The sequence below is a fragment of the Hemitrygon akajei genome, unplaced genomic scaffold, assembly GCF_048418815.1.
Source record: "Hemitrygon akajei unplaced genomic scaffold, sHemAka1.3 Scf000035, whole genome shotgun sequence".
Lineage (NCBI taxonomy): Eukaryota > Metazoa > Chordata > Chondrichthyes > Myliobatiformes > Dasyatidae > Hemitrygon > Hemitrygon akajei.
This window is the reverse complement of record NW_027331921.1, coordinates 542,743-567,085: the sequence shown is the minus strand read 5'-3', so window position 1 is coordinate 567,085 and position 24,343 is coordinate 542,743. Positions and strand designations below refer to the sequence as shown.

The 24,343-nt window shown below is 50.6% G+C and overlaps 1 protein-coding gene across 1 annotated transcript in view; it reads left to right on the top strand.

The window, feature by feature from the left end:
- Positions 1-3,404: 3,404 nt before the first annotated feature.
- LOC140720040 (uncharacterized) overlaps positions 3,405-24,343 on the top strand; it is a 28,653-nt gene continuing 7,714 nt past the window's right edge. Inside the window, exons 1-5 of the mRNA XM_073034940.1 lie at positions 3,405-3,535; positions 4,736-4,887; positions 8,443-8,562; positions 14,850-14,969; positions 23,499-23,615. Of these exons, the coding sequence (XP_072891041.1) occupies positions 3,405-3,535; positions 4,736-4,887; positions 8,443-8,562; positions 14,850-14,969; positions 23,499-23,615 (640 nt within the window). The remainder of the gene's footprint in view (positions 3,536-4,735; positions 4,888-8,442; positions 8,563-14,849; positions 14,970-23,498; positions 23,616-24,343) is intronic.

The window sequence follows — 24,343 nt, the reverse complement described above, 5'->3', positions numbered from 1 at the left end:
CCCTGACCCCGGGAGTGTGTGATGCGACAGTGTGGAGCGAGATTCCCTCTGTGTCTGACCTAGGGAGTGTGTGATGGGACGGTGCGGAGGGAGATTCACTCTGTGTCTGACCCCGGGAGTGTGTGATGGGACTGTGTGGAGGGAGATTCACTCTGTGTCTGACCCAGGGAGTGTGTGATGGGACTGTGCGGAGAGAGATTCACTCTGTGTGTGACCCCGGGAGTGTGTGTGCTGGGACGGTGTGGACGGAGATTCACCCGGTGTCTGACCCCGGCAGTGTGTAATGGAACAGTGTGGAGGGAGATTCACTCTGTTTCCGAACCTGGGGGTGCGTGATGGGAGGGTGTGGAGGGAGATTCTCTCTGTGTCTGAGCCCGGGAGTGTTCGATTGGACGGTGTGGAGGGAGATTCACTCTTTGCCTGACCCCGGGAGTCTGTAATGGGACGGTGGATAGGGAAATTCACTCTGCGTTTGACCCCCGGGATGTGTGTATGGGCATTGATGAGTTTCTCCGTGTCACTCTATCTGTCTCACTCTCTCTCCCTGCGCCAGTGCGGACACTCCCCACCTGCTCCCTCTCTACACGTCCATCATTTCCAAAGATATGTTCTCTTTTCCCCGCGCATCTGACTTACAATGGAGAGTGTGACCGATCCCGATTGCGATGATAAAAATGATGATAAGGACGTACCTGTCCAGCGGGGGCGCCTCTCCAGGAAACCGAACAGTGGGCCGCTTTGTTATCGGATATCCGTCAGGTGCGAGTTCAGTGCGGGCGAAAGAGATTGGGAAGAGAATAAGTATGAGAGTGAGGGTGGTGGAGAAAGGGAGAGGGGAGAGTGAAAGAGAGGGCTGAGTGAGAAAGATAGGGATAGGGAGAGAGTGTGTAGAGTGCGGAAGCGAGCTGGACAGAGGAACGATATTGAAGCAGGCTTGGGATACTCATGGAGGATAGAGAGGTGGGAGGCAGAGAACGAATCGTATAATGTTTAAACCGAGAGAAACGGTCTCAGATTGAGAGGGTAGGCAGGGACTTGAGAAAGTGAGAGTGGGGGAGTGAGGAGAGGGGTGAAAGGAAGGAGGTTGCGGATAGGAATGGTGTGGGAGAGAGAGAGGGAGTGGGATAAGGGCTCATGGGCATGGTTAGAGAGGGGGATAGAGGCGTAAAAGTGAGTCGGGGGAGAGTGAGGAATATGGGGAGAGAGATGAAGAAGGGTGGTCGTAGAGGGAGAAAGGAGACGATAGAGACGGTGATGATGGCAAGAAGGGTAATATGGAGGGGGAAGAGAAAGTTAGAGACAGTTGTAGAGGGAGGGTCTGTGACAGATGCAGATGTACCTGTGGGGGAGAGACAGGAAGTGAAACGGATAGGGAATCCGTGGCTGGCGGCCACGGAAAGAGACTGAGAGACAGGGAGGAAGGAGCGTGAGGACGGAGAAGGGAGGAACCGTGAGATGGAAAAGATCGAATAGGGAGAGGGAGGCAGAGTGGGGAAAAAACTTCTGATTTGAATGGAGAGGAGAGTGAGACAGCGAGGGTGGAAGAAGAGGTAGGGCAGACGACGTTGTTGTAGCGAGTAGGAGAGTGAGGTTCCGGGGAATCGACTCTATCCCTCACCTTGCCGTGCGCCGCCATCCGCCAGGATATTTCCGTCCGGATTTTCCGAGCCTTCACAGAGAGGCAGAGACCCACAGTCAGAGACGGCAGGAGTGGAGGACAGGGTGACGAGGCAGAACTCTCCCAGTTGTTAGCCAACCCGCAACCCTCCTCACTTCCAACATCCCCCTCTCACCAATCTACCCCGTCTGTCTCTAAATTCTCTTTGAGAATCTTCTCCTCCTTCTGAGCGAGGGACCCATGAGGTAGGGAGGAACGATTTTCTTGCCTTTATTGTTCAGCCCCACCTGCACCCTCTACTCCACTCCTGATGTTGATCCGAGGCTCCAACCTGTCCGCACGATAACTCGACAACGATCCCTCCCCACTCCCCCTCCCCCGGTTCTTATCTCCTTCTGTCCCGTTGCTGATTGCCTCCTCCTCCCGAAACATTCATTCCCTCTCGCGCATCTCCTCTCTCCACTTCACTCCCATGAACCTACCGCCCTCACATATCGCTTGCATGTCCCTCCCTCCCCCTCTCTCTATTCCCTCATCCTCTGCACCACCATTCGTCCCTGTATTGCAAAACTCGCCACTTGCTCTCCTCGCCTCTCCACAAAGAACAGCACAGGACAATCGGAAACTCATCCTAACGCGAGATACAAGAGAAAGGAGGGGCGCCGGGTGGAGGGAGTGGGTGGGTGCGGCCCCTCTGTCTGAGGTGAAGGGAGGGTGGGAGGGATGGATGCAAAGGGCGGGAGATATGAGTAGGGAGAGAAGGGGAGTGATGAGGGAGGGTGGGGGCAGAGGTAGAGGGAGGGGTGGGGTAAAGGGAGAGGGAGAGAGGAGTGTGGGGAGTGGGAAGTGGGACAGGAAGAGAAAGGCGAAGGGCTGAGATATGTATAGTGGGAGGAAGCGGAAAGGGGACGTTAGGGAAAGGGAAATGAGTGAAAGAGGTGACGTAAGGTAGCGGTGGATTCGGGAGGGAGGTTGAGGTACAGCAGGAGGGAGAAAGAGAAGAGGGAGAGAGGATCGTGGGGAGTAGAAAAGCGGATACAGAGGGCGGGATGGAGGGCAGGAGCGATATTGGGAGGGTGGAGAGAGAGGCGAGAAGTGTGGGGAAGGGAAGAAGCAGGGGAGTAGGATGTGGGAGAAATGGAGGGAAGTGGTAGGGCGAGAAGGTGAAGGCGACAGAGGGAGGGAATCAGATGAGGGAGGGGACCAAGGGGACGGAGGCAAGGGGTGTGGCAAGGAGGGGACAAAGCAGATTTTGGAGGTGGAGGAGAGAGAAGGGGAGGTGAATATAAATGTGGGTGAGCGAGTGGGAGGGAGGAATGAGGTCACGGGATCATTCACTTTCCGCCACCTCCGTGAATCTTTCCCGCATCCCCCGGGTCAGCGCGACACTGCAGGCATCCTCTCCCGTTCTAAGGTGCACCAGAGGGATTACCCGATAGAGGACGGGCATGGAAGTACCTTTCATCCTCCTTCTCCTCTTCCCCACTCGTCCCCCTCTAATCGTCTTCTCCTCTCTGACCCCTTCACCACCTCTCTGGCGCTCTCTTCCTCGCCTTGTGAGAGACGTGTGGGGCGGCGGATCCTGCAGAGGGACATCGGGTGGTGAAGGGGGTGCGAAAGGTGGGGGTGAGAAGGAGGGGGAGAGCATAAGGTGGAGGAAACTCGCCCTTGGAATCTCGGCTCCTGGGGAATTCCGGAAAAGCTGCCTGGCCTTCGCAATTCCATTCCTCCACCCACCCTGGAGGGAGGTGGCTGCCCATTAGTGTGACGCGATGCCCGGGTGGACATGACGGCGTGGAGCTCCCGCATCACAGCGCTCCGCAGGGGAGGCTCCTACGGAGTGGGCGGGTCCCAGCTCGATATCGAGACCTGTGGAGAGCGGAGTAGAGAGGAAGAGATGGAGGGGACCGGAGGAAGGTAATAAGAGAGAGATGGGAGGGTGCTGGGATGAAAGTAAATTGGAGGATGACGGAGGAGAAAGAGGAAAAGGGAAGGAAGAGGTGAAGGGAAGGCGGACAGGAGTGGGGAAGGGAAAGTAGTTATGGGAGAGGGTGTTGAGTTGAGGGAACTGGAGAGGTTGGGAGGTGGTGGGGAGGAAGGGAAGGCAAGGAGGGAGAAATTGCAGATACGGGCATGTTGGGAGAGGAGAGAGAGGGAGATTGGCAGACGGAGGAGGGTGGGAGTGGGCAAAAGGGAATAAGGAAAGATGCGGTGCAAAAGAAGGGAGGGAGGGATAGAGCGCGAAGGAGGAGAGGTGGAGGTCGGGCAATTGGAAGAAGGGAGAGGGATATCGAGAGACGGATGGAAATCCCGGGCTAAACGTTAGCTAATTTACAAACACCCCCTCCCCCCCACCCTCGGAAATGCGGGGAGCTGTGGTCGGGATGCAAGGGTGGTTGGGCCTCATTTTCCGCCACATCCGTGAATCATTCCCGCATCCCCCGGATCAGCGCGACTCTGTAGGCATCCTCTCCGGTTCTACGGTGCGCCAGAGGGTTTACCCGATAGAGGACGGGCATGGAAGTACCTCTCCTCCTCCTTCTCCTCTTCCCCACTCGACCCCTCTAATCTCCGTCTCCGGACTGACCCCTTCACAACCTCTCTGGCGCTCTCTTCCTTGCTCTCTCCCTCCATCGTCTACATTCCTTCTCCCTCACCCCTCCCTTTGCTGCACTCCGCTTTCCTCTCCGTAACAATCTCTCTCCCCTTCCTACCCTCCTCTCCGCACCTCTCAATTCATCTCTCTCTCTTCCTCACGTTAAACGCGCCCACATTTCTCCCTCTCTCTCCCAATCCCCTCCCCCTCTATTTCTCTACACATCTTCCTCATCCCCTCCCGTTTTCTCATCTTCATCATTATCCCTTCACTCCTACCTCACTCCCATCACTCCCCTCAACCCACACAGCCCACTACCACCCCTTCTCTCGCCGCCCACACTCTATATCCGCCTCTCTCCCTCCCCCTCTTTCTTCCCACTCTCACTACTCTTCCCACCGCCACTCTTATCTCTGTGGGCCACCCTCTCACACACTCTCAATCCCTCTCCACGGCAGCTCCCCCACCCCTGCTCTCGGTTCCTCTTTATCAGCTGCTAATCTCGTGTTTGTTGGCGTCAGTCTGACTCCCTTCTCAACACAGGCTTCCTCTGACAACGGTTGCTTCCCCTTTCTGAGCTTAGAGACACAGAGAATCCTCGACAGAATGGACGACAGCGAGACTTACATGAATAAGAAACCCACTAAAAATGCCGCACGGACTGCATCCCAAGGTGAGTGGGGCAGAAAGACGGAGGGAGGGAATTTCAATCTGAGACTGACTCCGAAAGCGTGTGATGAACAGTATGGATGGAAACCCTTCTGCGTTCGACCACGGAGGTTTGTGATAGCACAGTGTGGAGGGAGATTCACTCTGTGTCTGACCCCGGGAGTGTGTGATGGGACGGTGTGGAGGGAGATTCATTCTGTGTCTGACCCCGTGAGTGTGTGATGGGACGGTGTGGAGGGAGATTCACTCTGTGTCTGACCCTGGGAGTGTGTGAATGGACGGTATGGAGGGAGATTCACTCTGTGTCTGACCCCGGGAGTGTGTGATGGGTCGGTGTGGAGGGAGATTCACTCTGTGACTGACCCCGGGAGTGTGTGATGGGACGATGTGGAGGGAGATTCATTCTGTGTCTGACCGCGGGAGTGTGTGATGGGACGGTGTGGTGTGCGATTCACTCTGTGTCTGACCCCGAGAGTGTGTGGTGGGAAGATATGTAGGGAGATTCACTCTGTGTCTGACCCCGGGAGTGTGTGAATGGACGGTATGGAGTTTGATTCACTCTGTGTCTGACCTCTTGAGTGTGTGCTGGGACGGTGTGGAGGGAGCTTCGCTCTGTGTCTGACACCGGGAGTCTGTGATGGGACGGTGTGGAGGGAGATTCTCACTGTGTGTGACCCCGGGAGTGAGTGATCGGACGGTGTGGAGGGAGATTCACTCTGTGTCTGACCCCGGGAGTATGTGATAGGACTGTGTGGAGGCAGATTCACTCTGTGTGTGACCCCGCGAGTGTGTGATAGGACGGTGTGGAGGGAGATTCACTCTGTGTCTGACCCCGGGAGTGTGTGATGGGACGGTGTGGAGTGATATTCACTCTGTGTCTGGCTCCGGGAGTGTGTGATGGGACGGTGTGGAGGGAGATTCACACTGTTTTTGACCCCGGGAGAGTGTGATGGGCCGGTGTGGAGCGAGGGTCACTCCGTGTCCGATCCCGGGAGTTCGTGCTGGGTCGATGATGAGAGAGCCTCAGCAAATTTCTGAACGTGCTGTATCGTACGTGGGGCCGAAAGTCAAGACCCTCTCTGTGACCCAGTCCTTAGAGATGGAGGTCAGTTTCATTATTTTTGCCTTGACTGTGATCATGTAATGTATCCATTCATGTCGTGAAACCTCAGGGCAAACTGACAACTGACCCTAATGATTCGCCGTTTGAGTATGTCGGAGGGAGCGCGCAGTAGAGTCGACTAGGAGGAGCAATGTGAGGGGGTGTGGGGCCAGTGACAGTGGTGCGCTTTGAGAAGGGTGGCGTGGAGCGACCGGCATAGGAAGGCGGTATAGAGGCAGCAGTGTTAGAGTGAGGTGTAGAGCGAGTGGTGTGGGAGAACGGAACGGTGTGTGAGGGGCAGTGCTGAGGAAGTGTTGTGGTCCAGGCAGTGGGGTGGAAGGGTGACTGACGGGGGAGCGTTCAGCGGGCGAAAGGAGGCGGGGCTGTGAAATGGCTGATGAATAATGAGCGCCGTGGGAAGGGTGGTGTTTAGAGAGGGCAAAGAGAGATGTCGTGATGAGGGAGACCTCTAAAATGTATTTTAATCTCCTCAAGCCTCTCCGCTCTCCTCTCCCACCTCTCACTCTGCACAAGCCTTATCTCGTCCCATCTTCTCTCTCCCTTTCTCTGTCACGCTCATTCATCTGTTTCCTTTCTCTTCTCCCGTCGATCCCTCTTTTACCATCTCATCCACTCTTACTTCTCTTGTCCTCACTCTTTGCTCTCTCACTATTCTCCCCATGCTGCTCTCTCTCTAACGCCCCTCCCCTCGCCCTCACTCCTTCAACCACTCTCTCCTCCGTACCCCCTCTCCCCCTACCATGTCTCTCACGGTATCGTTCCCTCTATTCCCTCTCTCCAAACCTCTCTCTCTTACCCTCCTTCTTTCCCTCCTCTCTTGCCTCCGTCGCGCGCTCATTCTGCCCGCTCTCTAACCATAGCCAAGTCTCTCTCTACTGCTTCTTCCCCATTAACTCTTCCGTCTCTCATTGCTCACTTTCTCAATCCTCTCCCCTCTGTCACCCTCCCCCGGTCTCTCACACTCGCTCTCCCTTCTACACTCTTTCCCTCACTCTCTCACTCCATTTGTCTCTTCCAACCTCCCTCTCCCACATTTCTTCACCCTTTCCTTTCTATTCTCTCACCAATCGTGCTCTCCGCGCTGGCAACCTCACTCCCTTCACATCATTTTATCCCCTCTTTCTCCCCTATCTCTCCTTGTTCTCTGCCCCATTCTATTCCATTTTCCCGCCCATCGCCCCTCTTCGATCACCCCTCTCTTAACCACTCCATCCATCCATTTCAGCCTCTCTGTCTGTGTACTCCGTCTCGCTTCCCCCGCTTGCCTTTTTCCCGTCATCCCACTCGCTGTCCCCAACCTTCTTTTCCCTCTCTGTCTGTACTCTCTTCCTTTCCCTCTGCACCTCACTGTCCCCGATTCTCTACCGCGCTCACTCTTCCTTGTCTATCTCTCTCTCGCAGACCATCTGACCTCCACCTACACCGAGCTGAATACTCGGAAAGTCGAACCCCTCATCAATATACAAACAGGTCAGTGATGCAACAACGACGTCATTCTGGAGGGCTCACAGGTCATACTCCCAAATGCCCAAGTGTGTGAGGTATTCGTGTCCATCAATTCCTTGGTAGCTTGTTCCACAGACTGACTACCACCTGGGTAACAAACGGTTGAATCTATTTCCTCCTCTCTCCTTATACCTGTGCGCTCTGGCCGTCGATTGTCCAGGTCTAGCGGAAATAATTGCACCCATTCACTCTGTTTATGCTCCTCGTGGCTTTATATACCGCTCAAAGGTCCCCCCCTGCGCTACAAGGAATAAAGTTGCAATCAACCCAACCTCTTTCCCTAACTCAGTCCCTGGGGTCCCGGAAACGTCGTCGTCAATCTCCCCGTGCACTCATTTCCAGTTCGATAGCATCTGTCCGTGAACAGGACGACCAACACTGAGCACGGTACCACACGTGTATCGACGTCATGTACAACTGCAACATGGTCACCTGACTCCTGTACTCAGTGACATTCTGATGAAGGTCTGCGTTCAGACGCATTCTTCACCGTCCTGTCTACCTGTGATTTCACTTTCTGGGAACCGTGTTCCTGGACCGCGAGTCCTTCTGTTCTCCAACACTCCTCCGGAACGCTGTGAAAGTCCGACCCTGGGCTGTCTGACAGAAATACCATAGTTCGCACTTAACAGATTTAAACTGCATTTGCTTCTGCTAGTGACGGGTTCCCAGTCCGAGAAAGGAACAGCAACATTAAACCTTTGCTCCTCGCACAGAGCCAATTGTACATCTCTTGTATGTCTTCATCTCTCGCCCTATTTCCTCTCTCCATCCATTCCTCTCTCTGATGTTCTGTCTCCAAGTCTTTCTCTACTCACTTCCTCATCTCCAACATAATTCATCCCTGTCTATCACTCCCCCTCCCATTCTCTACCTGTCCCTTGCCCTTCTATTTGACTCTCTCTCACATTGTCTTCCATTCTCTCCCAGATGGTCTGGACCCCACCTACTCTCAACTGAACCATCGCCAAAATGAACTTCTCATCACTAAGGATGACTATCCTCCTGTTGCGTCGGGACCAGGAGAAATGCCAGTGACTGCTCAGGCAGGTCAGAGTTCACATTGATGACGCCATTCTGAGGGGGGTCACGTGCTATACGCACAAGTGTAGAAGCACTAATACATCTGAATCGACCATTTCTCTGGTAGTTCCTTCCAAAGACATAGCACCGCCTGATTAAATAAAAATCACTTTAGTCCGCAGTTAAATCTCTTTCTACTATCACCTCAGAACTGGGCGTCCTGATCCTCGATTCTGCAAGTGGATAGAAAATGACTCTGCGCATTCACCTTCTCTTGCCCCACATGGTTTTTAAACCTCTGTCTGTCACCCATGAAAGCCAAGGTATAAAATCCTAACCGCCCTCCCCCACATTAAATTCCTCAATATGCCTGTTTAGTAGACTCTTCAACTTCACTAGTGTATCTGCCTCCACCACTGAATCAGGCAGTGCATTCCACGCACCAACCAATATCTAGGTGAAAGACATTTCTCTAATATCCCCCTTGAACTTCCCTCCCCTTACCATAAAGCCACGTTCTCTTGTACTCAGCAGTGGTGCCCTGGGGAAGAGACGCCGGCTGTCCACTCTGTCTATTCCTCTTAATATCTTGTACATTTCTATCATGACTCCTCTCATCCTCCTTCTCACCAGAGAGTAAAGCCCTAGCTCCCTTAATCTCTGATCATAATCCATACTCTCTAAACCAGGCAGCATCCTGGTAAATCTCCCCTGTACCCTTTCCAATGCTTCCACTTCCTTCCTATAGTGAAGAGACCAGAACTCGACACAGTGCCCCAAGTGTGGCCTAACTCGAGTTTTATAGAGCTGCATCATTGCATCGTGTCCCTTAAACTCTTATCCCTTGATTTATGAAAGCTAACACCACATCAGCTTTCATAACTACACTATCTACCTGTGAGACAACTTTCAGGGGACTGTGTATATGTACCCCCAAATCCCTCTGCTCCTCCACACTACCAAGTGTCCTATCATTTACTTTGATCTCTGCCTTGGAGTTTGTCCTTCCAAAGTGTACCACCTCACACTTCTCCGGGTTGAACTCCATCTGCCACTTCTCAGCCCTGTTCTGCATTGCATCAATGTCTGTCTGCAATCTTGAAAAATCCTCTGCACTATCTACAACACCACCGACCTCTGCATCGTCTGCAAACTTTCCAACCCACACTTCTACCCCCACATCCAGGTTGCTAATAAAAATCACGGGAAGTAGAGGTCCCAGAACAGATCCTTGTGTGACACCACTGCTCACAACCCTCCAATCTGAATGTAATTCCTCCACTGCGGCTCTCTGCCTTCTGCAGGCAAGCCAATTCTGAATCCACCTGGCCAGCCGTCCCTGGATCCCATGCACTCCGACTTTCTAAATAAGACTACCGTGTTGAACCTTGTCAAATACCTTACTAAAATCCATGTAGATCACATCTATTGCACTAACCTCATCTATATGCCTGGTCACCCCCTCACAGAACTCTATCAGGCTTGTTAGACACGTTCTGCCTTTCACAAAGCCATGCGGACTGTCCTTGATCAGACCATGATTCCCTAAATGCCTACAGATTCTATCTCTAAGAATCTTTTCCAACAGCTTTCCCACCACAGACGTAAGGCTCACTGGTCTATAATTACCCGGACTATCCCTATTACATTTTTCAACAAGGGGACAACACCCGCCTACCTCTAATCCTCTGGTACCATTCCCGTGGATGACAAGGACATAAAGATCCTAGCCAGAGTTCAGCAATCTCTACCGTCGCGGAGCAGTCTGGGGAATATTCCGTCAGGCCCCGGGGACTTATCCGTCCTAATGTATTTTAACGACTCCAACACCTCCTCTCCTTTAATATCAACATGCACCAGAACATCAACCTGACTCATCTTGTCCTCACCGTCATCAAGTTCCCTCCCCGTGGTGAATACCGAAGGGTCCATTGAGGACCTCGCTCACTTCCACAGCCTCCATCCCACTTTTATCTCAAATCGGTTCTCCCTTCATTCCTGTCATCCTTTTGATAATTGAAGAATGCCTACCCTACTCGCCAAGGTCCTCTCCTGCCTACTTCATGCTCTTCTCAGTCCCTTAATAAGCTCCTTTCATGCTACCCCATATTCCTCAATAGACCCATTTGATCCTTCCTTCCTAAACCTCATGTCTGCTGCCTTCTTCCACCTCACTAGATTTTCCATCTCAATTGTCACCCATGGTTCCTTCACACTATCATTTTTTTTAAATCTTCCTCACCGGTGCAGATTTATCCCAAACTTCCTGCAAGACATCCTTAAACATCGACCACACGTCCGTAGTAGATGTCCCTGCAAAAACATCATTTCAATTCACACCCGCGTTCTAGCCTTATAGCCTCATAATTTGCCGTTCCCCAATTAAATTTTTTGCTGTCCTCTCTGATTCTGTCCTTTTCCATGATAACGCTAAAGGCCAGGGAGCGATGATCACTGTCCCCCAGATGCTCACCCACTGACGGATCTGTGACCTGACCCTGTTCGTTATCTAATACTAGATCTAGTATGGCATTCACCCTAGTTGGTCTGTCAACATACTGTGACAGGAATCCATCATGGACACACTTAACAAACTCTGCCTCATCGACACCCTTGGAACTAGTCAAGTGCCAATCAATATTAGGGAAGTTAAAGACACTCATGATAACAACGCTGTTAATTTTGCACCTTTCCAAAATCTGCCTCCCAATCTGTTCCTCGGTATCTCTGTTGCTACCAGGGAGTCTATACAAATACCCACAGTAGTGTAACTGCTCCCTTCCTGTTCCTGACCTCCACCCATACAGACTCAAAAGAGGATCCTGCTACATTACCTACCCTTTCTGTAGGTGTAACAGTATCCCTGACCAGTAATGCCACCCTTCTCCTCTACCCCCTTTCTATCCCTTTTAAAGCACTGAAATCCAGAAATAATGAGAATCCATTCCTGCCCTGGTGCCAGCCAAGTCTGCTTAATAGCTGCTACATCATAATGCCATGTATGCATCCAAGCTGTCAGTTCATCACCTTTGTTCCTGATGCTTCTTGCATTGAAGTACACGCACTTTAGCCCTTCTATCCTACTACCTTTACAGCCTTTATTCTGCTTCTCTTTCCTCAAGGCCTATCTATATGTTAGATCTGGCTTTACTCCATGCACTTCTTTCACTGCACTATCGCTCCGGGTCCCATCCCGCTTGCAAATTAGTTTAAACCCTCCCGAAGCATGCTAACCAACTGCAAGCTTATCAAATGCCTATTGTGTAATCTGTTACAAATGTTCGATATAGTTGACAAAGATCCTTGGTCCCACTAGCGACATTCTGGTATTCATGGCTAGTGACCGGCCTCCAGTCTGAGAAACGAACTTCAACCCTCAAACTTTGCTCCCACCGCCGAGTCAATTTTATATTGTATGATCAGCCATGATCACAGTGAATAGCGGTGCTGGCTAGAAGGGCCGAATGGCCTACTCCTGCACCTACTGTCTATTGTCAATTGTCTATTGTCTATATCCAGTCAGCCATCCCTCCCTTTGCCGTACACCAACTTTCAGAGCGGTAGACCATCTGGGACTTTGTTAAATCTGTGTATGTTACATCAACCAACCGGATCAGTCCTCCGCAGTTAAATTAGTCAGACAGATCTCTTTCACATCATCTTCCAGAGCAGTCTACTATCTGACCATTTATCCATAGCCCTTTTCAACTCTACGTACGATACACCTACCACCCGTGCTTGTTCTGTCCTCCCTGTCAAATTATCCTACAGCTCTCTCTAGGTCTCACGCAATCTAGTATCTCCCTTCCCCCACTATCTTCCACACTCCATATCTTCCCCTCGCCCTCCCTGTCTATCCGCTCCATTGCTTCTCCGTCCCTACCGCTGTCCCTTCCTTCCATTTTCCAGTGGGGCATACAACCTGGGAAATTGACAGTCAGCATACATTATCTCTGCCAATGCGCACAAATCAGTCAGACAAATTTCGCTGTGCCTCCCACCATTTTACAGAGTAGCCCACCAACTAGAAACGTTAAATGCGTTATAGAGTTCCCTATTCGTCAAGTGTACTTCCCTGTTCTCATGAAACGCCCTGGTTCCTCGCTCACAATACAGAAACTGCTTCACCCATGACCGCAAGTAACTGCTGAGCGTTGTTCCTCACTCACAGTATAGAAACTGCTTCACCCGTGACCGCAAGTAACTGCTGAGCGTTGTTCCTCACTCGAAATGTTGAAACCGCTTCACCCGTGACCGCAGGAAACTGCTAACCGCTGTGGAAAGAGCTGAGCCTATCTCGGAAACCAGCTTCCCTTCCATGAGCTCCGTCCAGAATTCCTGACTCCTCGATAAAGCAGCCAGAAGCATCACAGAATCACCTCCAGCAACGCTGGAGGGACGGCGGATCTTTGTCAACTATATCGACCGTTTGTAACAAATTACACAATACGCGGTTGGTGAACTTGCAGATTGCTAGCATGGTTCGGGAGGGTTTAAAGTAATTTGCAAGCGGGATGGGACCCGGAGCGGTAGAGCTGTGAAAGAAGTGCATGGAGTAAAGTCAGATCTTCCATCGGAGGGGAGATGCGAAGGCATGTCTCACTAGGTTGAAGGACAGCTTCCACCCCAGTGTTATCAGACTATTGAACCGCCCTCTACCATGATGTGTACACTTGACCTCGCAATCTGCTTTCCCTTTGCCGCTGCACCTTATTCTCTGCCTGCACTGCACATTCTCGATTCTGTAACATTCTGCATTCTGTGATTGATTTACGTTGCTCCGCTGCCATGAAGTGATCGGTATCTCTGGATGTTACTGGCACCTCTCCTGTCTGTGATGTATGTGAATGACCCGGATGACAATTTAGATGAGTGGTTTGGTTAGAGGGTCTTGAGCAGCCTCCGGAGATGTTGAACGAGAGGTCTGACAGAGGTTTCTACGGTCACAAGAGACACAGACTGCCCACAGAGAGTACCTTTTAACAAAGATGAAATGTCTAATACCAGAGTGAATGCATTCGGGTCAACATTGTAGGCCTGTTTTTGTATTCCGCTGGGTGGTCTCTGCTCTATACCTCGAAATCATAAAACATTTCACCAACTCTACGAGGCAGGACATGATAAACACACAAAGCCTAGTTGAATATCCAGATTTCCATCCACATCTTTGCCACAAACAGCAGCAGTCGTAGGACGGATCCTTGCATTACACCAGGAGTCACGGTCTTCCAACTAGCGTCCACCGCTCTCTGAGGTCTGCACACAACCTAACTCTGAGCCCAAATTCCCAGTTCACTGCGAATTCCAGTCAACACAATCTTGTCAATGTACTTCCCATGAAAGGGACGTGGCCAAATGCCCGTCTAAAGTCATGTGTTTAACATGTTTAACCGTGATCCCTTTCTACATCGATAGGGAAGGGTCGTGCCGCTAACTGTCTCCTGTCCCTCCACATTTGACTGTCCAGAGCTCAGAACCTCACTCTTACCCGCAGTAAACTCCGTGTGCCATTTCTCCACCCATCTACAGCTGATCCCCATCCCAACGAATCCATCAGCGATGTTCTACACTTTCCACAACACCACCAATCTGTGTGCCGGCAGCGATTTGAGCAAATCGGTCTCGGGTAGAACGGACCAGCTCCTTGCAGTCAGTGGCGGGACTACACCCGGGTCTGTGGTACTGTAAACCGCCACGTTACCGTACCGCCCGTCCTCTTCCAAGCAGCCACGACACAAAGAAACAGAATGGAGCGCAAAAATCACCACAACATTTTAGTCCCCAGAAGACCGTCGTATATCCAGTGTGTGGAAATTGTAGAAAGCTTGCAAATAATACAACTATGAAAAACAACCCTCTCTCGCATGAAATCTCTCTCGCTCACTCTGTCCCTCTCCTTCTCCGTCCCATTCCCCCTTCACTCTACCCCTGTCTCCCTCAATTGCACTGCCGCTCTCACACTGGTCTCTCCCCATTCACTCAAAACCTCTCTCCCTCTGTTCCCTCCGCCACATTCCCTCCCATTCTCGCCTTGTTCTGTCGCCCCAAATTTATTCAATATTCCCGCTCACCACATCACTCTGTCACCATCCACCCCCCCCCCCCCCACATCGATCCGTTCTGCCCTCTCTCTTCTACTTGGAATCCTCGTCTTTACCGCTCACTTCCCCCTCTTCCTCACCTTCTCTCCTTACCTATCAGCCTTCTCGCTCCGTGTCTCCTCTCTCTGCTCTGTCTCCCTGTCCTCACTCACATCATTCTCTACCGCCTTCAGTTTCTCACCCTCCCTCACATTCTCTCTCTTTCTCTCCCAGACAATCTAACATCCACCTACTCAGTGCTGAAGCTTGGGAGACACGAACTTCTCATCGATGAGGATGAAAACACTCCAGTCGCCGGCGGACCCGCCAGACTATCAGTGCCTGTAGAGGCAGGTCAGAGTTCACAGTATTAACGTCAGTATGAAGGGGTCACGTGCTATACGCACAGATGTTCAAGTTCTAATGCATCAACATCGATCACTTCCTCTGGCATCTCGTCCCATAGACAGACCACCATCTCAATCAGAAAAGAAAAGGTTTCACTCGTGTCCCCAGTTACACCACCTTCTACAGTCACCTGATCCCTGTGGGCCCTGGTTCTCGATTTTCTAAACCAAGAGGAAAACGACTTTGTGCATTCACCTTGTCTATGCCCCATGTGCTTTTACACAACTCCGTAAGGTCACCTATGCGCTCCGAGCTATAAACTGACAACCGGTCTAACTTATCCCCACAATTCAGTTACTCGAGTTCCTAAAATGTCCTTTTAAATCTCCTCTACACTCTCTCCAGCTCAGTGGCTTCTTATCTAGAGCAAGACGACTGGAACCGCACAATCTACTCCAAGTGTAGCTTCACTAACGACTTGTACAATTCCAATGTGACCTCCCTACTCCTGTACTCATTGCCCTGACTGATGAAGGGCGGCGTGTCAGACGACTTCCCCACCGCCCTGTCTACCTGTGACCTCACTTCCTGGCAACCGTGCACCTCGAGCCCTGGGTCCCTCTGTTCCACATCACTCCCCAGGGTCCCCGTCTACCTGTGAACTCACTTCCTGGCAACCGTGCACCACGAACCCTGGGTCCCTCTGTTCCACATCACTCCCCACCGCCCTGTCTACCTGTGACCTCACTTCCTGGCAACCGTGCACCTCGAGCCCTGGGTCCCTCTGTTCCACATCACTCCCCACCGCCCTGTCTACCTGTGACCTCACTTCCTGGCAACCGTGCACCACGAACCCTGGGTCCCTCTGTTCCACATCACTCCCCACCGCCCTGTCTACCTGTGACCTCACTTCCTGGCAACCGTGCACCTCGAGCCCTGGGTCCCTCTGTTCCACATCACTCCCCACCGCCCTGTCTACCTGTGACCTCACTTCCTGGCAACCGTGCACCACGAACCCTGGGTCCCTCTGTTCCACATCACTCCCCAGGGTCCCCGTCTACCTGTGACCTCATTTCCTGGCAACCGTGCACCTCGAGCCCTGGGTCCCTCTGTTCCACATCACTCCCCACCGCCCTGTCTATCTGTGACCTCACTTCCTGGCAACCGTGCACCTCGAGCCCTGGGTCCCTCTGTTCCACATCATTCCCCAGGGTCCCCGTCTATCTGTGACTTCCCTTTCTGGCAACCGTGCACCTCGAGCCTTGGGTCCCTCTGTTCCACATCACTCCCCAGGGTCCCTGTCTACCTGTGACTTAAATTTCTGGGAAGCGTGCACCTCGAGCCCTCAGACCCTCTGTTCCACATCACGCCCCAGGGTCCCTGTCTACCTGTGACCTCACTTCCTGGCAACCGTGCACCTCGAGCCCTGGGTCCCTCTGTTCCACATCACGCCCCAGGGTCCCTGTCTACCAGTGACTCCACTTTCAGCAACCGTGCACCTCGAGCCCTGGGTCCCTTTGTTGCACATCACTCCCCAGGGTCCCTGTCTATCTGTGACTTCACTTTCTGGCAACCGTGCACCTCGATCCCTGGGTCCCTCTGTTCCACATCACGCCCCAGCGTCCCTGCCTACCTGTGACTTCAGTTTCTGGCAACCGTGCACCTCGAGCCCTGGGTCCCTCTGTTCCACATCACTCCCCACCGCCCTGTCTACCTGTGACTTCAATTTCTGGGAAGCGTGCACCTCGAGCCCTGGGACCCTCTGTTCCACATCACGCCCCAGGGTCACTGTCTACCTGTGACTCCACTTTCAGCAACCGTGTACCTGTAGCCCTGCGTCACGCTGTTCCTTAACAATTCTCAAGTTTCCTCACCTGCACCGTGAAAGTCCAACTCTGTTGTTTGCCCTGCTAATATACGACAGCGCAAACTAAATTGCATGTTCTCCTGTTCAGTCGAATTCCCAGCCGAATCGAGATCGCACGGTAAGAGATAACTGTCTTCACTGTTTAAAACGCCTTCAACGTCGTCTGCAAGCTCACCTACCGTGTATTGTATAATCTGCTATAAATGGTCGATATAGTTGAGAAAGATCGCGGGTCCCACCACCGACCGCCCGTGAACAGCGCCAGTGACGGGCTTCCAGTCTAAGAAATTAACTGTAACTCTAGACCTTGTTGCCGAGCCATTCTTATATCTAATCAGCCATCCCTGCGTGTGTCGCACATCATCTCCCAGAGTAGTATGCCATCTGGGACGTTATTAATATCTGTGTACATTGCATCCAGCATCTCGACCTGATCAATCCTCCACAATCAAATTAGCCATACACATCTCCTTGGGTTCCACAACATCTCCAGACCAGTCTACCATCTGAGCCCTTGTTAATAGCTTTGGTCAAACCTCTGTATGATACACCTACTACCAGTTCCTCGTATGTCCTCCCCCATCAAATCCGCACGACAATTCTCCCTGTATCTCACGTCACCTGTCATCTCCTTCCCCATTCTCTCCTCTACGCTCACAACCTTTCCCTCTCCGGCCCATTTGCACCGCTCCATTCCTTCTTCGTCTCTCCCTACATTCCTCTCTCCCATCTTCCAGACAGATCTACCATCTGGGATCTTGATACAGGACTTGTCAAGCGTCCATTATGTCTATCAATCCGGTCATATCAGTCTTTAAACCCCTACCCCCCCCCCCCCCCCATTCAGCAGAGTAGTCTACCAGGGGGAAGAAATGTCTTATCGTCTTCCATTTTCACCATTTCTACTACCCTGTTCTCATGAAAAGTCTTGGTTCACTAAAAAATATAAACACTGCTCCGCCCATGACCGCAGGAAACTGCAGAGCGAGGTGGAAAGAGCTGAGCCCAGCTCCGAAACCAGCCTACCCTCCATGAACTCGTTCCACACACACTGCTGATTCTGTAAAGCAGCCAGTATCATCAAAAAACCTCCTCCACCCACCCCGAACCTTCTCACTTCTGTACACACCCATCGGAGCTGCTCGGAACGTGTGCCTACTTTAGAAATTATATCGTGTTGCACATTGCCCTATATTTTTCTAAGCAACATGTACCTTTCCAGGAGTCTCTTAAAAGACACTATCGTCTTCGCATTCACCACTGCCGGCGGCAGCCCATTCCACGCACTTACCACTCACTGAGTAAAAAAAAAACTCACCCCTGACATCTGTTCTGTACTTACCTTTAACCACATACAAATTGTGTTTTCTTCTGTCAGTGTTTCAGGCTCTTGGAGAAAGCCTCTGACTACTCGCACGATCAATGTTTCTTATCATCTTATACACCTCTATCAGGTCACATCTCATCCTCCGTCGCTCCAAGGAAAAAAGGCCCAGTTCACACAATGTACTCTCCTAAGGCACGCTCCCCAAACCAGGCCAGATCTTTGTAATCTCCTCTGCACTTTTATCTATAATTTCCACATACATCCTGGAGTGAGGGGACCAGAACTGAGCAGAGTACACCAAGTGGGGTCTGAGCAGAGTGTTATATAGCTGTAACATTACCTGTGGGCTCTTCAACGCAGTCCTACGGTTGATGACGACCAGTGCACCGTATGCCTTTTTAACCACAAGTTCAACCTGTACAACAGCTTTGAGTGTCCAATGGACTTTGATCCCAGGATCCCGCTGATCTTCCACACCGCCAAGAGACTTACGATTGTCTATATTCTAACATCATATTTGAAACTCGAAAAATAATGCACCTCACACTTATCTGAGTTGAACTCCATCAGCTACTTCTCAGCCCAGTTTGGCATCCTATCGATGCCCCGCTGTAAACTATGACAGCCGTCCCGACTACCCTCAACACCCCAACCTTTGTGTCATCAGCAAATTTACTAACCTATCAATCCACTTCCTTATCCAGGTCATTTATAAAATCCAGGAAGGAACTGGGACCCGGGATAGATCCCTTGAGACACACCACTGGTCACCGATCTCCATACAGAATATGACCCGTCCAAAACGACACTTTGCTTTCTGTGGGAAAGTCAATTCTGGATCCACAAAGCAAGGTCCTCTTGGATCCCTTGACACTTTATTTCCTCAACAAGTCTTGCATAGGGTATCATATCCAAGGTCTTGCTGCAATCCATATACACTACATCTACTGTTCTCCCTTCGTCAATGTGTTCAGACACATCCTCAAAAAATTCAATCAGGCTCGTAAAGCACGACATGCCTTTGACTAAGCCATGCTGACTATTCCTAATCCCATTATGTCTCTCCAAGTGTTCATAAATCCGGCCTCTCAGGATCTTTTCCAGCAACTTACCAACCACTGAACTAAGATTATCTGGTCTATAATTGCCTCGGCTATCTCTACCCTCCTTTAATTGGAGAACAACATCTGCAACCATACGATCCTTCGGAACCTCTCCCGTCCCCATTGATGATGCTTCTCCCTATAGATGCAGCCTGGCCTGCTGGTGTTTTGCTTGAATTTCCAGTATCTGCAGATTTTATCGTGTTTGTGTTTTTAAACTCTTTCCTAACCTGCTTGTTCCAATGGTGCAATGCAATGCAATGGTGAAGGAGATAGAACTGTTTTATCTATCTCCAAAATGCTCTTCCACTAAGAGACATGACGCCTAACCAGGTTCGTTTTCCAATATCAGATCAAGTACAGCCTCTCCTCCTGTAGGCTTATCTACAATTTGTGTCAAGAAACTTTTCTGAAGGCACCTTACAATCTCTATCCTATCTAAACCCCTTGATCCAGTGAGATGCCAATAAACATTCGGGAAATTCTAATCTCCCACCACGACAACACTGTTATTATGACACCTTTCCTGAATAGTTCACCCCATCTGCTCCTCAATATCGTGTAACTATTCTGTGCTCTATAAAAAAGTCCAAGTAGATTTTTTAACTCCTTCCTGCTTCTATCATCAGACTCAGTAGACAATCCCGCGATGACTTCCTCCTTTTCTGTTGCGGTGACACGATCTCTGATCAGCAGAGCCAGAGCCCCAAAACATTTGATTCCCGCACTGTCCTTTCTGAGGCATCTAAAGCCTGGCGCATGTTTGTCTTATTTTGATTAGTCCCAGCAAAGTGTAGCACCTCATACTTATCAGCATTAAAGTCCATCTGCATTCTTTCAGCCCACTCTTCTAACTGGCCTAAATCTCTCTGAAAGCTTTAAAAACCAACTTCATTATCTACAAAGCCACCAATCTTAGTATCATCTGCAGACTTACTAATCCAATTTACCACCCCATCATCCAGATCATTAATGTATATGACAAACAACATTGGACCCAGTACAGATCCCTGAGGCACACCACTAGTCACCGGCCTCCAACCCGACAAATAGTTATTCACCACTACTCTTTTGGCATCTCCTATACAGCTACTGTTTACTCCATTTCACTACTTCAATATTAATACCTAACGATTGAACCTTCCGAACCAACCTTCCGTGTGGAAATTTGTAAAAGGCCTTACTGAAGTCCATTTCGACGACATCCACTGCTTTACCCTCGTCAACTTTCGTAGTAACCTCTTCAATAAATTCCATAAGATTTGTCAAACACGCACAAATCCATGCTGACTGTTCCGTATCAGACCCTGTCTATATAGATAATTATATATACCACCTCTAAGAATACTTTCCATTAATTTACCCACCACTGACCTCAAACGTACAGGCTGATAATTGATAGGTGTACTATTAGAACTATTTTTAAATAATGCAACCACATGAGAAGTACGCCAATCCTCCATCACCATCCCCGTTTCGAATGATATTTGAAATATTTCTGTCAGAACCCCTGCTATTTCTACACGGACTTCCCTCAAGGTCATAGGGAATATCCTGTCAGCACCCGGAGTCTTATCCACCTTTATGTTCCTTAAAAGCGCCAGTACTTCCTGCTCTTTGATCATCATAGTTTCAATAACTACCCTACTTGTTTCTCTTATATTACACAATTCAATATCCTTCTCCTTCGTGAATACCGAAGAGAAGAAATTGTTCCAAATCTCCCCCATATCTTTCGGCTCCACACATAGCTGTCCACTCTGATTCTCTAAGGGACCAACGTTATCCCTCGCTATCCTTTTGCTGTCAATATAACTGTAGAACCACTTTCGATTTATTTTCACCTAACTTGCCAAAGCAAACTCATGTCTTCTTTTAGCTTTTCTAATTTCCTTCTTCAGATTCTTTTTACATTCTTTATATTCCTCGAGCACCTGATTTACTCCGTGCTGCCAATATTTATTGTAGTTCTCTCTCTGTTTCCGAACCATGTCTCCAATATCCCTCGAAAACCATGGCTCTCTCAAACTAGTAACCTTTCCTTTCAACCTAACAGGAATATAAATATTCTACCATCAACATTTCAACTTTTAATGACCTCCATTTCTCTATTACATCCTTCCCATAAATCAGAGAAAAGGACAGATTGCCCTGCGGGGAATCTGTCTTGTTTTGTCTTTGCCTTCGTCGGAAAAGTCAGGCCGTTCTGCCGTTACCGACGGATGATCCTGCCCCACCTTGGTGTGGAGTGAAAGTTGAGTCTCGGCTTGTCGAAGGATAAGTCCCGGCTCCATGTCTATGTACTGTCCAGTGTCATGTTAGTGTCTTGTTAAAGAGGAGTCCCGGCTTGTCGAAGGACAAGTCCCGCTCTATGTCTATGTACTGTCCAGTCTCATGTTAGTGTCTTGTTAAAGAGGAGTCCCGACTTGTCGAAGGATAAGTCCCGGCTCTGTGCTGAGGTACCTTTCCTAGTCTGCGTAAAAGCTCCAGCCTCCGAGTTATTCAAGCCCCAAGCTCCCCAAGCCCAAAGCCTCGATTTCCAAGAACCCCCGCCTCAACCCTCGAGCACCAAGAATCCCAATCTCAAGCCTCAAGCTCCCAGAACCCAGGCCTCGTCATGTCTTCGCCTGGATTTGGGTCCGAGCCCGAGTCAAGACTCGGTCCTTGTCCAGTCACGGGCTCGGAGTCCACGTGACTGTGGGCTCCTTGCCCACAGTCCTTCGTCCTGGTCCTGCTTCCCTATCCTGGTCTGCGACCTGTCCCGTCCGTTAGTTTGGTCCCGTCCTGTCCCTAGTACTTCAGTGTCTGTGTCCTGCATTTGAGTCTATACCCAACGCCCCAGCCCCACACCCTTATGACACCGGGACCCACAAAATTCTACAGAGTCGTCTACAAAGTGAAAAACAAAATATTGACTTCCCTGTTCACCATGTCTACTACCCTGTTCTCATGAAACGTCCTGGTTCCTCACAAAAAATATAAACACTGCTCCGCCCATGATCGCTGGAAACTGCAGAGCGTTGTGGAAAGAGCTGAGCCCAGCTCCGAAACTAGCCTGCCCTCCATGAACTCTGACTGCACTTCCTGCTGCCTTGGGAAAGCAGCCAGCATCGTCAAAAAAATGGCTCCACCCACCCCGAACATTCTCTCCTCTGCACCCTCCCATCGGAGGGAAAATGCGAAAGCATGTATCAGGAGGCTCAAGGACAGCTTCTACACTACAGTAATCAGACTATTGAACGGACCCCTAATACGATAAGATGTACTCTTGACCTCAAATCCTCCTCTTCGTGGCTTTTGAACTTTATAGTCCGCCTGCACTGCAATTTCTCTGTAATTTCGATACTTTATTCTGCATTCTGTGATTGAGTAACCTTCTTCTGCTCCAATTAAGTGACCTGTATCTATGGATGTGGGTGGGATCTCTCCTGTCTGTGATGTATATAAACGATCTGGATGGGAATGTAGATGAGTGGTTTGGTATGTTTGTAGATGATACGTTTATGGGTGTTGTGGATCGCTTAGAGGACCTGCAAATAATTCCGGAGGACATGGATCAGTTTCTGATATGTGATGGAGGAATATTAAATGCTGTTTAACCCGGACACACTTAAAATGTTGCACCTTGGTAGGTCAAATATTCAGAGATAACACACTATTAAAGGCAAAACCTTCAAGTGTGTTGTTTAGCAGCGGGATCCTGTAGTCCTATGCATTGGTTCATGGATCCTATCCATTCTGATAGGATGGCGAAGAAGGCTTATATTACTCTTGCCATTATCAGTTGGGGCACAGAGTTTAAAATTTCAGCTGTTAAAATGCAACTTCATAAAAACAAAAATCACTGGTTAGATTGAATCAGGCGTGTTGTATACAGTTCTGGTCACCCCATTATCGGAAGGATGTCAGGGCGTTGGGAGCCTCCGGAGAGGTTTAACAGGACTCTGCCGGGATTCGGTGGCATGCGTTACAACGAGAGGTCGGACACCTGGGTCGCTTCCTCTGGAGCGGAGGAGGCTCAGGGGAGATCTGTCTGATCTCTGGAATCCGTCAGATACCTGTCCGCCTTTGCCAAGTCAAGGAGTTTGGATTCTCGGTGATGACGGCTGAAAGTAGATGAGATTGAGAGAGGGACGGTGTGATCGTGGTGGAGGGATAGGGCGCGGATGGTGGGTGGCAGGGAGACCCAGTGGGGAAGATGGCTGATTTCACACACACGCTGAATGGGCTCTCTACAGGTGCGCAGAAACAGGAGCCGAAACAGAACATCGGAAATGGAACCTGCCGTAAGATCTGCCTACTCTGCCCAGTTACGATCGGCTTCGTTGCGATAGTGGCCGGGCTCTCGATCTATGGTGAGTGGAACGGGCTCCGGGTGTAGTCATACCGTAAACAAGCAGAGTGGAATGAAATGTTAGCGCAAAAAGCTCACACTGACAACGACACACCCCTCACCGTGACGTCAAAAAGCCCCTCACAGTGACACCGACACGTTCCTCACCGTGACAGCGGCAAGACCCTCGCCGTGACACAGACGTTACCCTCAACATAACATAGAGAACACCCTTACCATTATTATGACAGTACCCTCACACCGTGCACGACAGTACACTTGCCGTGACACCGACACATCTCCCACCGCGACACTGACACAGCCTTCACCGTGAGATCTACACACCCTGCTCTGTGACATCGACACTCCCCTCTCCATGCCACCAACATTCCCGACACTCCCAACACCGTGACACCGTCCAGCCCACACCATTACACCAACACTCCCCTAAAACCGTGACACTTACCCCACATCGTAACGCTGACACTGTCACGTCCCTCACCGTGACACCGACAGACCCCACCGGGGCATCGTCATGGACAGTCCCCCTCACTGTGACATGGACACTCCCTCTCACTGTGACACCGACTCTCCCCTCACTGTGACACCGTCCAGCCCACATCATTACACCAACACTCCCCTAACCGTGACATTTATCCCACATTGTAACGCTGACACTGTCACGTCCCTCACCGTGACACCGACAGAACCCACCGGGACATCGTCATGGACAGTCCCGCTCACTGTGAC